This window comes from Centruroides vittatus, unplaced genomic scaffold, assembly GCF_030686945.1.
Source record: "Centruroides vittatus isolate TY-2023 unplaced genomic scaffold, ASM3068694v2 scaffold_769, whole genome shotgun sequence".
NCBI lineage: Eukaryota > Metazoa > Arthropoda > Arachnida > Scorpiones > Buthidae > Centruroides > Centruroides vittatus.
Window position 1 is genome coordinate 4,193,151 of NW_027122717.1, and position 14,283 is coordinate 4,207,433.

The 14,283-nt window shown below is 31.9% G+C and overlaps 1 protein-coding gene across 1 annotated transcript in view; it reads right to left on the reverse strand.

Annotated features, from left to right (window-relative positions):
* The window catches only part of LOC136989794 (EARP and GARP complex-interacting protein 1), a 45,386-nt gene that overhangs the window by 16,024 nt on the left and 15,079 nt on the right, over positions 1–14,283 (reverse strand). The window contains exons 4-8 of the mRNA XM_067288068.1: positions 14,098–14,233; positions 13,813–13,969; positions 13,611–13,704; positions 11,068–11,204; positions 4,489–4,656 (exon numbers count right to left, since the gene is read on the reverse strand). Of these exons, the coding sequence (XP_067144169.1) occupies positions 4,489–4,656; positions 11,068–11,204; positions 13,611–13,704; positions 13,813–13,969; positions 14,098–14,233 (692 nt within the window). The remainder of the gene's footprint in view (positions 1–4,488; positions 4,657–11,067; positions 11,205–13,610; positions 13,705–13,812; positions 13,970–14,097; positions 14,234–14,283) is intronic.

Here is a 14,283-nt window from a genome sequence, read left to right on the forward strand (position 1 = left end):
TCTTTACATATATAACAACTCCACAAGCCAGAGTTTTGATTAAAGCCAGATTATCTGCCAAATTATTGGGCTATAAGACTAATGTTTCTTACAGTTACTGATAGAAAGTGTGAGGAAGTTATGAATTTTCTGTGTGACTTCAAGACATTCAAAATGCAAATCTTTGAATGAGTTGCCCTTTATATAAGTGATTTCTTTTTCTTTTGAAGAATCTGCATTACTGCACATTCTCTGTTTCTTGGAAGTAACTTTCTCATTGCTTGTAAGTTTGTAACTTAAAAATTGCCAGGTGATCTTCCAAATTATCAAGTTATTCCGCTAGACAAATATTTTGTATCTAATTATATATAAAACATATAGCACAGCTCTAGCACAATATACAAGTGAACAAGGTTGTCTCCATGATGAACAGAGGGTTTTAAAACACACATTCAATAATCACAAACTAAGGACCCTGGAGGTGTTTAATATGTTTGTGATAACCCTTAAAGGAAGTTGCATTAATAGTAAAAAATCCATATCTATATTCATGGCATAATAATCAATATTAGATAGCCCCTTAAAAAAAGAGCAGCAACCAATAATACATCTGATAATAAGACTAAATTACAAATTTTTCTATTTTTTGGTTGGTTTATTGATATTTATTATAGACATTTATTTATTTATTTATTCATTTGTTTCGTTAAAACTGACGACAAAAGTGATATCACTTTGCTATTCCATCATCCATTGTCGCATGCGAGTACCAGACTTAACTAAAAGAAAAAAGGGGAAAAAATACAGGACGACTTCTACGGCCTGTTAGCTTTTTGACCTGAGAGTGTTTCAATTTACACTTTCTCAGCATCAGAATTACCTTTCCCATGACCTTTGTGACATCTCCAAGGTATTTTGCTGTTTTAATATACAACAGAATGGCTGATCACCAGTTCCTCCAACAGTTCAGTCTGAGTCTCACCTACTTCACTCACTCCACCTATGGGTTGCTCCCTCACCCAACCATTTCACATCCAAAGACAAATTAGTGTGATTTAGACCTTTTCCTAAATGATCCCAAATGATCCTCCAGTCAACAAGTATCAAACCTCCTACATAATATAACAATCTCCACAACAAGGTATTTATCAGGCCATGATCACTTTGTGAACTCTCTTGCTCTCTCTCTCTCTCTCATGTTTAACAACTCACAACTAAAAGGACTTGTTAGAATGTAGAATCCTTTAATTAATAATTGAATATTTGTTTTGTTAATCTGTAGTGTGTGTAATTCCTTCCACTGTCTCTGAACCTTCTCCATCCTGAGTCCAACTGCTTACACAAGCGACTGCTCACATGACTTAACAATAACCAAAATAAACAGCTGCAGTGGTTGCTGTGTCTTCAATCCTGACATAGGCATTGCTGACATGGTGTCGACCCCTCAGTTAAGTGGTGCAGAAGTAATGGGGACACTTTGTGCATTATCACACTGGTGTCAGCAGTGGGATATATTTCCTCCTGGAAATACAAAAAACCTAGAGAGCAAGTTTAAAAAAGTGAGGGATAGAAAAATTCGTGAAGTTTAGGCAAATTCTCAAAAAGAAAAAAGAAGCAAATTCCAACAATCACAGTGGTGTCAGAAGGATAGAAAAATATTTAAATTTGAAATAATTCTCAGATGGGAAATAAACAGCAATTAAAAAGAAAATATTATTAAGTCTTAGTTCCAACTTATCACAAAAGAAAAGCTTACAAAACTTGCAAATTCAATAGTGAGATTGAGGCCAAAGTTTTCAATGGAAAAACATGTAAGTCAGCATTCGGTGCTGCTTTCCTGTAAGCCTAGAAGTTTGACAATGGCGTTTGGAAAGTCAGTGAAATCATGCTTGACATTCCAAAGGCCATTGCCAAACTTCTAGGCTTACAGGAAACCAACACCAAACGTCTGACATATACGTTTTTGCATTGAAAACTTCAGCCTCCACCTTGCTAATGTCTCTGATATATGACATCATAATAAGGAATATAGAAATAGCTTTTATGTTACTGCGTAGAAAATATGAAACTAATATTTACTGTAAATCTTTAAATTTTGATGAATTTTGTCATATATTGCTATAGTAAGTGTATAATAAAATAGGTTTTAACCTAATACATAGACAAAATTTTATGTATAAACTATCATAATCATATATACCATAAAAAGGAAAAAACAAATTTTCAGAAGTGTTGGTACTTTTGGTCATTAGTGTCTACACAAACATGCCAGAATTTTTAGCTATAATTAGGCCAATAATTAATAAAACTAAGTAACTTGACTTAAAGGTAGACTGATTGCAAACTTGTGCAAACACTAATAATTATAAATTAATTTTTAATTAAATTAAATAATTCAGAAAATTCTAGAAAGAAAGATCAATTAGGAGTAGGACTAAAACTTGCTATTTCTGTTTAGTATGTAAAATATAACATTGATTATACTACTTAGGTCTCTATCGAATCTTTGATTCCAGACCTACATTAATCTGAATCATACAGGTGTTTAGATATCAATATACAAGTACCCCTCGTACAACACAGTAGTTACATTCCAAAAAGTGCCATGTTATTTAAATCTGTGCTATATGAAACAAAGGACTAATACGAAACTTTGGGTTAGGTTCCGAAAAAAAATAGTAAACAAAAGTTTACTATTCTTTTTTGTTACTAAGAGAAATATGTTTATCAAAGCAATCACTAACTAACAGTCACAATTATAAAAGTACTGTATGATGCACGAATATTAATTTTAGTTAAATGAAGGCATTTTATTTTTACAAAGTATCATCATCTTCAAAGCTTTTTTATTGATCTTGATCAGAAATATCAGCAATGTCTTCATTTTATTTATTTTTACCGTAAAAATTTTTTGGATGGCAAAATAAAAAAAATGCTAAAGTTATACTTAGAAATGCTACAATTATCAACATGCAGGAGAAGCTGAGATCCAACTTGAAGAAACATTACATCAAAAAACTGTACTGGATTCTCCACTTCCAAATACCCAAGAGCTGCGGCCAACATGAACGTCCATTTATTCTATGGGATGACATAAAAGTCCCTGGATTTGTCAAATAAATCCTCAAATTTGGACCAGCATTCACCCCTACTCTTCTTAACCTTCTCCCCTACTACACTTTAAGAACTTGTATCCTGGATTTGGAAATCCTGTTACAAGGTCTTTCAGATATATAAAAGGAGTATTATAGATGGATATCCATGTTCAAAATTAAAAAACACTAGGGACTCAGAGGAAGTTCTTGAACTTAGAGAAAACATTAAACACACAGCTAGATGGATACGTCTAAACAAGGTTAGCTTAGTCAGGGTAGATAAAGCCAAACTATTGGTGCTCATGAAAAGTGAAACCTATGAAAGAAGCCTATGTGAATACCTTGATATAACTCAATGCACTGAGGTAAAAAGTAACTGGATTGATAAGTTACATTCAAGAGTTAAGCATTTCTCCGGCACAAAATTGGCTACCAAACTAAGTATGAGGAACGTTATAATAAATGCACCTGATGTCCTTAAATTGTTTGCCTTTGCTAAAACTTATAGGCAAGGGCAACATTTATGCCCAGTTGTTAATAAAGCCAAAGCTCTCACATATAAATTGGAGAGAGCTATGCATAACATACTTACTCTGCATCTGGATGGGTATCTCCAACCCAGCAGAATTAATTGAGCAGTTCAAGGTAATCGCCTCCCCCAATTGCATTACGGTCTTGGATTTTAGATCCTTTTACCCCTCGATTGAACTGCCTCCCTGTTTCTGCACCCTCAGGGACTTCCTCTTTACTAAGAGTAGACAGTCCAGCTCTACACCAACATATACTGGAATTGGCCCACTTAATTTGTTACAGTTCAGTATTTCAATTTGATGGGGTAGGTCTCATCTTGTCTTCTGCTTAGAAAAGTCTTTAGTTTCTTTATTTTCTTCTCTTGTGGGAGATTATTTTGATATTGTTTATCATTCCTAGAAGCCATAAACCATATATTTAAGAAGCTAGGAAACTTTTCTCCTCTATCATACAGACTTTCTATAAAACTGATGCAATTTCTTTATATCCTTCTGTTCCTATATTTGAGAAAGTTATGTTAGCAAATTCTTATTGTTATATAGTAGTCTTCATGTTATCAAGTACTTGCTGTAAGAGGCTTTAGAATTAGCAATATACAGCAATTATAATTTTGAGGACTAGAACAAAGAATCTTTATGGACTTCACTGACTGTTAAATTTCTTAAGATATGTGAATGATAACTTGATTGCATTGAAGTCATTTAGTTTTAATAAGTTACATGCAAATATACTGTTATTAAAAATCAGATTTTTGAAAGAAGAAAGCTTGGTTTGGAATAATTTTCAGTTCATAATATACATTCATTAAACGAGTATTAATTTATAACTGAAAATCATTTGATACTAAAAATCACTGAAAAGTAAACAAAATTCTTTTACTTACCAATGAGAATGATTAGAAAGAATCATAACTGGAATGTTAGAATTTCTTATATCCCAAAATTTTGCTTGACAGTCATCACCACACGATGCAAGATAATATTGTCGATTAGGATTAAAATCAAATTCTCGCACTAACTGTCCATGAGCTCCTTCAATCAACCAGATTTGCCTATTAATATAAATTTACATACATATATTCATAATAAACAAACTCCATTCTTTTCTGGATGTAGTTTTTATTATAAAAAATCTTTTAATATAACATGGCCTGTTCTTAGCTCCTCAATCCCATTGTTTGGGGTCTGTCAAGGCAGTTTCATGATAACGTCAATAGGAGTGCTGTTACAGACCATGGAATATCATGTATTACATATGAGTTAGAGTGAAAAAAAATCCAAAAATAATTTATTGTCACATCTATCTTCCAAAAATCTATATTGAATCTATAAGACAGTGATTTTATTTAACTATTCTTGAGAAAATTTATCATTTTTTGCTATTAAAAATATAAAATAGTAAAAATATGCTTTCTTCAAAAACTATCATTTGCACATGTATGAAGCCAAGTGCATTTAAAGAAAAATGTAGCAATTGTTTGTAGCAAGTTTCGTGGAATTTGTTGTCACCCTGCACTCCCTTTCTCTAAGTATGTGAACCTCGATCAGGTGTCAGGCGGGTGACATAACTTATGACCTTTATGTAAACACTTGTCCACTTCCCCGCGCACTTTCTTTCCTGTTTTCGAATGGATTAGACGTAGAAATAAACTTTCTTTGTTAAATGTTAACTCTGATTTGACTGAATCATTTGCATTAGTCCAACAATCGGTTATGGGCCCAGAGAACGCAGAAAACGCAGGAAACGTTTAAAGAACAAGTCACCCAAGTGATATCTTGTTTCCGAGTAAGGCTTCCGAAGAAAAATACTGAGAGAACAAAGAAAGATGGCCGAGAAAGCTAAAGGATTGAGTTCAATACCCAAGTTAAATGGATCGAACTACCTAATATGGAAATATATAATAAAGAATCTATTAGAAGGTCAAGATCTGATGCACGTACTCGAAAGACCCAAACCAGAAATTCCTGGAGAAACAGCCACTCCCGAAGACAAAGCAGCCTACGATACATGGCGGAAGAAGAACAGCGAAGCTCTTAGAATCATCACATGCACAATGGAAGAACACGAGGTTAGTCTAATTTTGAATCTAAGCGCTGCACGCGATGTTTGGGAAGACCTAGAACGAAGATACGAAGGTCGATTAGACACTAAACGAAAAATGTGTCGATCAAAGCTCTCGAAATTAAAAATGGAGAGGTGCGAAAACTGGAAGGAATATATTAGAAGGGCTCGCGAACTAAAGTGAAGACACCAATATTCAAATGCCTAGAAGATCGGATAGAATCAGAGAACAAATCCAACGAGGAATCAGACCAAACTACGACGAAAATTTCTCAGATACAGACGAATGGAGTGATACGGATGTGGTAAATATGACGCAAGATTTCACACCAAATACCTTCGAAGAAGCAACTACTTGCCGAGAACAAAAATCATGGTGGAAAGCCATGAAAGATGAATATCAATCACTAATAAGACACAGAGTATGGGACCTAGTAGATAGAGAACCGAACACTAATGTCATAAAATCAAAATGGGTATACAAAAACAAAATGAACCCGGATGGATCTATAAATACGAAAAAGGCCCGACTAGTAGCCCTGGGATGTTCTCAAAAGTATGGAATAAATTACAAAGAAACATTTTCACCTGTAATGAAATTAGAAACGCTAAGAATCCTGTTAGTAACGGCAATACAAAAGAATTGGAAGATAAGTCAATATGATGTTAAAACAGCCTACTTGCATAGCAATTTAGACGAATGCATATATATGGAACAACCGATGGGATTCGTTAGAGAAGGAAAAGAATCAAAAATATGCAAATTAAATCGCTCCATCTATGGCTTAAAACAGGCTGGAAGAGCCTGGTTCAGGACGATTACTGAACACCTGTGCCAAAACGGGTTCGAACAATTAAAAGCAGACCCCTGCGCGTTTAAATACCAAGCAGATGGAAACACCCTATACTTAGGATTACATGTTGATGACATGGTAACAATATCCTCGAATAAGCGAATCGAACACGAAGCCATGGGAAAAATTGCGAAATATTTCGACTTAGTTAACCTAGGGAACCCTAAATGCGTTTTAGGAATAGAAATAACGAAATCTGAAGATGGAATAAAACTGACGCAACAGAGACAAATAAAAGAGATACTTAGAAAATTCAAAATGGAGGATTGTAAGCCAGTAAACACACCCATGGATCCCAACCAACGATTAGACGACAGTGAAGGATCACCGTGTGGAAATAAGAAACATTTCCAAGAAATTTTGGGAAGCGTGATGTATGTCAGTTTAACAACGAGACCCGATTTGTGCCAGCCGATCAGCGAACTGTCACAATACGCACAAAATCCGAAGGAAATACATGTCCAAGCAGCGAAACGACTGATACGATATTTAAAAGGAACCCAAACTAAGGGAATCGTATACAAACGTGACCAAAACACCAACTTAATCGGATACGCAGATGCTAATTGGAAAGACGGAAATGCAGGTCAACGTTCGAATAGCGGATACCTTTTTCTACTAGGACAGAACCTCTTATCATGGAAATGCAAGAAGCAAAATCAAACGGCGTTATCAACATGCGAAAGTGAATTGACGGCATTAACCGAGGCTACGAGAGAATCATCATGGCTACAAATGATCCTAAATGAATTAGAAGAGAAAGGTTCTAACCAAACAATCACGATTTATAGCGATAACCAGGCTGCGATTAGTTTGATCAACAACGGAAGTCCTAACTACAAGACGAAACATGTAGTAAGAAAAATAGCCTATGTACACGAAAACGTTAGATCAGGTAATGTTGTTATTAAATACATCCCAACGGAAGAAATGGCGGCAGATTTTTTGACAAAACCATTAAACGCGTTTAAATTGAAAATCTGTTTAGACAGAATCAATGTGAAATAAACATTGTATTAAGTGAGAATAAATGTAAGCACGAAACTTCCCCAAAAAGGGGGGATTTGTAGCAATTGTTTGTAGCAAGTTTCGTGGAATTTGTTGTCACCCTGCACTCCCTTTCTCTAAGTATGTGAACCTCGATCAGGTGTCAGGCGGGTGACATAACTTATGACCTTTATGTAAACACTTGTCCACTTCCCCGCGCACTTTCTTTCCTGTTTTCGAATGGATTAGACGTAGAAATAAACTTTCTTTGTTAAATGTTAACTCTGATTTGACTGAATCATTTGCATTAGTCCAACAAAAAAGCTTCATTGTTTTTTGAAGAAATAATTATATGTTAGATTAAGATACCGGTGATCCAAAAAAAAAGTGAGACACGAGGAAATAACATTGAAAATTAACCAATATAAAATTACAACTGCTAAGCTGTACAGTGGAACCTCACTTAACGAGCATAATTTGTTCCAGAGTCTTACTTGTAATGTGAAACACTCATTAAGCGAAGCAATTTTTCCCATAGAAATTAATGTAAAATGCGATAATGCATTCCACGCCAAAAAAATGCTCAAATGTTTATGTATAATATTTATTCAAAAAAAAATTGTACAATATACACTGTTAAAGAGTGTGAATCATCATCATCTTTTCTTCTAGCGCAGAATGAACCATCCTGGAATGAGAATTTGATTTGCAGAAACAAAAAAAAAAAAAAACATCACAGCTAATATGTTTGATAAACACTCCAAACGATATGCCAAATTCTTGGGTTATGTAAAGGCTATAATTAAATATTAGAAATTAATTAATTTGACTAGAGGTAGGCAGTTATGTTTCTATCTTGTATTAAATTTAATAATTATAAATAGTTACTTTTTAATTCAGACATTTCTAAAATTTAATTTGGAATCAGTCATTAAATACGGGCAATGGTGTTTAATGTTTATAAGTAATATGCGTGAACACAAGTTTGGAAAAGTATGTGATCACAAGTGACACTAAGATGCTAGCGGAAGGAGTGCTAAACAGACTGATGGAGCATGCCGCATGCACACAATTTGGGACTTCCCCTCTCCTCATCACTCGTTACGTGAAATATCGCTCGTTAAGCTAGGCAAATTTTTACAATTTGTTTTGCTCATTATGCGAAATACTCATTGTGCGAGGTGCTCGTTAAGCGAGGTTCCACTGTATTTAAAAGGTTACTGATGTTCAGATTGTATTAATTATCTAAATTGAAACTTATTGGTACAAGAATTATTAAGTTTCAATAGATAAAAGTGTTAAAAACAAAAAAAATCTAGTAATCCACGAATATAAAAAAATAATTTATTTTTAAATTTACTACTGATTTGTATTTCAAAAATTAGTAATCTTTGAATAATAAAAATTTATTTGTAAATTATTATAATTGATTTCATTATTGTTTGGTAAATAAATAAGAGTAATTTAATTTAAGGAATATTGCTAAATTATTAATTATTTTTAATATGAAAAAAGAAAAATTAATTAAAATAATTTTTTTATTTTGAGAGGTGAATTTTAAGGGTTCCTTGATTTATGAGCCCTAGGCACATGTCTCGCGTGCCTGTGCAGAAATTCACCACTGTCTCTATGTATTACTTTCTTCACAACATTCCAACTTACATGTCATTAGGCTGCAGCAAGCTTCCTTTGGCATCTTCTCTGGATATTTTTTTAATCCATGCCTTTCATATACTATCCTGCAAAGGAATTTCATGGAATGATGTCTTCCTGACACCCGGAGTATCATTTCAACATTTCATTGATTTGCAACATGGTACAAAGCAATAAACCATACCAGTTTATGTAACCTATGTCCTTAATTAATCACATTATTGTCTTATTTGCCTTTGCGCTCATACAAATGAAATTATGTGAAACAACTTCACCAGAAACATGTTCAGCTAGTACAATGCCATTGAAATGTGAAGATGAGCATGGCCAGATGAGCAACAAAACCATGCAAATTGGCTGGCAGACACTTTTTGAAGCTAAGAACAGGCCCTAATATGTATGAGAAGGCCATGAATATAATAAAAGTTTTTTTCTATTTAAAACTACATAATAAATCCAAACAGAAATGTTATTTTAACCTGCTACCTTTGAATAGGCAATTTTATAATAAAATTTATTTAACTTTATAAAGCATTTTTGTATTATCATATTCATTATTTTTTTCCAATCAAAACATAATTTGGGAGAATAAAGTTGTTTACAGACATATTTAGTTAGAGGATTTGATTTATGTATGATTTATGTATATGTATGTGTATATGTGTATACACATACATATACGTAGGGGAGACATAGAGGAGATCTTAGGCTGTCTGCAGGGAAACGACTGAAATAGACGGACACTAAAATCGAAAGTTTGCTGAATACTTAGGAATCATCAGATCTGAGATAGTGAAAAAGACAGTGAAAAGTGAATTCGGCACAAGACCCCATTTGAGAAGAGTGAAGACCAAACAAAAGGAAAGCCCGGATGCCTCACCAGCACTCTTTTTTTTCTTATTATTATTCTTACCCCTCATCTCATCCTTTCCTTCTCTATTTCTCCTTTAGTTTAAGTTAGTTTAAGATAGTTTAAGTTAGTTATAATATTTCAGGAAAATATCTCAACAGGAAAGAACCATTGTCACGAAAACATGTCACCTTCCTTTGTTCATACAAAGATCTATCACAGCAATCTTGTATATATTGGCATTGCATAGCTGGGATCCTAAAAAATCTAGTGTATATAGAGCTGCGCAAACAGTTACCGTATTTTACGGACTATAAGACGCACTTTTTCTTCGAAAAATTGCCTCCAAAATTCAGGTGCGTCTTATAGTCCATAGCGTCTTATAGGTATTTTTTTTTTTTTAAATTGCTTAAAAATTAAGGTGCGTCTTATAGTCCCTAGCGTCTTATAGTCCGTAAAATACGGTAATAAAATATTTTATTGTGTACAACCTTGTATTGTATTGTTCATCCGTGTGCTCACCACAACTATATCCACTAACTTTACAACTGACAACAGCAGTGCACTCAGATGTTTTGATCAATAGCCCAACTTAATACAATGTACTAATATCATGCAAATAAATAAACGTTTTCTTTCCAAATGATTAAACCATTGAATTCACCTTACTTCTAATAATCCAGCAATCTTAATCCAATAGTGTTCTGGTCTGATATATAACAAATTACTTGGATTGTACTGTATACGTTTGTGTCAAAAGTGATCATATAAAAATGCCATCTGAACATATTTGATCATTTGATAGTAGTCTTAATTGATTCAAATGTTTTAATTCAATTTAATTTGATTTTAATAATTACATTTTTTAATAAAATAAGACATAAGACTTTTATCATATTTCAAGCATATCACTATCCATGAATAACCTCCATTTTTTATTACTATGAAATTAAGATAATTTTATTCTCAAACCTTTGAATATAAACTAAAAAATAATTATTTTTAATATAAACTAGTAGTTTATATGTAAAACAGTATTTAACTAAACTGTACATACTGCATAGATCTTAAATCCCAACCTCGTATACTGGTATCAACAGCAGTGGCTATCTGACTACAATTTTGATGGGGATTCCACTGTACAGATGTAAACTTTGGTTTTCCTTTTAAATCTGCAGTAGCTGAAGCTTTTAACTAGAATTTTTTAAAAATATTTTACATTAGCATATCAAAAATGTAATGAATTTTGTATTTTTAATGAATTGTAATGCATATGAAAAAATTTATTAATTTTACAGCAAAATGACTATTTTTGAATTAAATTAAATTACTACATTTTTTATTCATAAATTTTTTATAAAGTTAAGTAATCTGAATAATTTTTAGAAATGAAATTTAAGTAGTAATTATTAATCAAATATAAACCTAAAGAAAGAATTATTTTTAAGCTGTATCTATGCTAAACATTTATCTAAATTTGATCTAAAAAAAGATAGATGACAGCACTATAATCTTGTATCTAGATTAAATAATTAATAATTAAAATAATTTTAAAAATTTTAGTGGAGAAATTTATATACAGCTGACTTCAAATTCCAAATAATATCCAACTTTTAATATCTGGTAAATAATTTGAAAACAAACAAACATTTTCAACTACTTTTAGCAATCATCAGGATGATTGTTCAACCTGATGATGGCTTCTAAAGTACCTGAAAATATTTATTTTTAAATTATTTGCTGGAAATTAAAAGTTGAATTTTATTACTACTAGCATAAAGTTTGAAAGACCAGGCTGATTCAGTGGTATTACCTGATTGAAAAGAATTGAGGGGAGTAGTCAGCGTGATGAGAAAGTGTAGGAAAGGTTGCAAATGGGAAGTGTTTTATGGTGTCTGCATTGCATTTATTACTAGAAACTATAGTACCTAACCATAAAAAAAAATTACAAGTTGGATATTATTAAAATTTCCATGAAAACATTAAGAGTTAAGCTTGTAATTCCTAAATACTAAACAGGCACATTACCATTCATGCAACTAACATAGGACTTCCATTCAATTTTTGTTTCCAGGGTCTGGATTCACAAATACCCCATATTGTAATTTATGCTGAAATTCCTCATAAGTTGTCAAATACAAAAAGTCTTGTATTCACAAAGCACATCATAAGTTATGATATTGTAAAAAGTATCATAAATACTACAATATTTAATAGTTCTTGTAACCCAATGTACTTGGAAAGATGGTGTCTGACTATTTAGCTCTACTGATAAATAATCAAGTTGATAATTTTTCTCAACTGTCTCGCTCAAATATTTCTGATTCAAAACTTCTAAAATGTTAACAAATGCCAAAGAGAGTAATCAAATTCCTCACAGGGGAATTAAATCTGTTTATAGAATGTCATATGAAAAAATTTCATTCATTATTACTTTATGTTACTGTTCTTTTAGAAAAACTATTAGTTTGTCAATTTCTTTAATATTTCTACTGTTATCAATTATAGGAAGTTTCCATTGCATGCATAGAGATCAGTTATGGTTTTCTTCTATATTTTAATCCTTTCTATTGCTTTTCTTCTTTGTATGCCATCTATGAAGCATTTTAATTCTAATAAAATTAAATTGGGTTATTTTCTCAGACATCACAAACAAGCAATGTTAAAAAAAAAAATCATGAAGAAAAGTGTTCTGATTGGCTCTATTAAAACTGAAGCAGTCACTAGTGATGTCATAAAACAACACACTCATTTACCAGTCTCTTCTGTTGTCATAAATGCTACATGTTTTGGAAATACAAAATATAAAGTTGTTAGTATCTCTCTGACTTGAAACTATATCATATATTACAAGATGTTTGTGAATCCAGGCCCTGGCATGTTAGTTTTAGACTTTCCATATAACTATAATGTTTAATTATCACCATGCTGACATTGAGCAAACTAAAGCAATTATTTTTATTTGATGTTTAAATATAAGATTATTTCAATTTTTACTGTATCTATTTACTTAAATTATTGTAATAACTAGTATACTTCTATAACTTTGGTTCAGCTTGCAACTGCACTGTTTATTAGACAGTGCACTTACTATTAGAGGAAAAATATTATTTCTATTCTTTGAAGATTGGGTGTGACTATTATTCAAGGGAAACTATCAATGGAATAAATGCAGTAACTTTTTCACTTTATTATTATTTGAGTAGCAATGTAACACTCAGCACATTTTATTTCAACATACAAGTAAAATAAGATGACAACAGACAGAACAGACTGTGCAATTTTTCAGATTAAAATAAGCCTTATGTTCTTCCAATAGACAGCACACTTGCTATTAGAAGGTGCTATCTATAATGTTTTTCATCTTGCAGTTATGCTGTTTATTAGAATTAATACAGTATATTTATTTCATCTGTAAAAAAATTCAAGCATTTCTGATCATCTGTCAATGTGTCAATGATCATCTGTTAATTAAAACTGCATGGATGAGAAAAAATTTCAATTTAAAAATTTTGGAAGAAAAATTTTTTAATATAAAAATTTCTTCTTCAAAGCATATATATTATATTAAATATACATTTCTATCAATAAAACATATACCTTTGCCTGGCTATTGTTTGCAAGGTCCCATAATAAAATATGTTCATCAACCAGAGAAATTAATTGATTTCCTTCCACAGGATGCCATACAATGCTAAAAAATATATTGTTGCTTTAAACTTCTACATAATATTATATTAAAAGTACAGTACATTACAGACATTAAAGAACATATCTGATACAAGAAATACATTTAAATAACCTTTTCACATCACTTCCATAGGATGCTGTTTCTAACTTTGTCACTAATTCTACTGATGAAACTGTGGTTAAACTCTCATCTGAAGGACTATCATTACCTTCTTTAGATGGTGGAATTGCCCAAATTGCTCCTTCCATCTCACATTTGCCATCTGAAACTAAAAATAAAATTTATTTAAAATCTCATATTTAAAAAAATATTTAGGTTTTTCTAAATTTTAAATAAATTAAAAAATACAGCATTATATATTTTACAAAAAAATTCCATATTTATTTTAAGATTTACTGAGATGATTATAGCAAGTTGAAATGTAATCAGAATTAACTGGTGATGATGCTATGTGCCAAATTTCGCCTGCACTATGTAGAAATACTCTTTTGGATAATATGCTATTTTCTTCATCATATTCTAGTTGATGAATCTAAAATATAAAATGTAACATATAAATTATAAAATTAAATACATTTATAT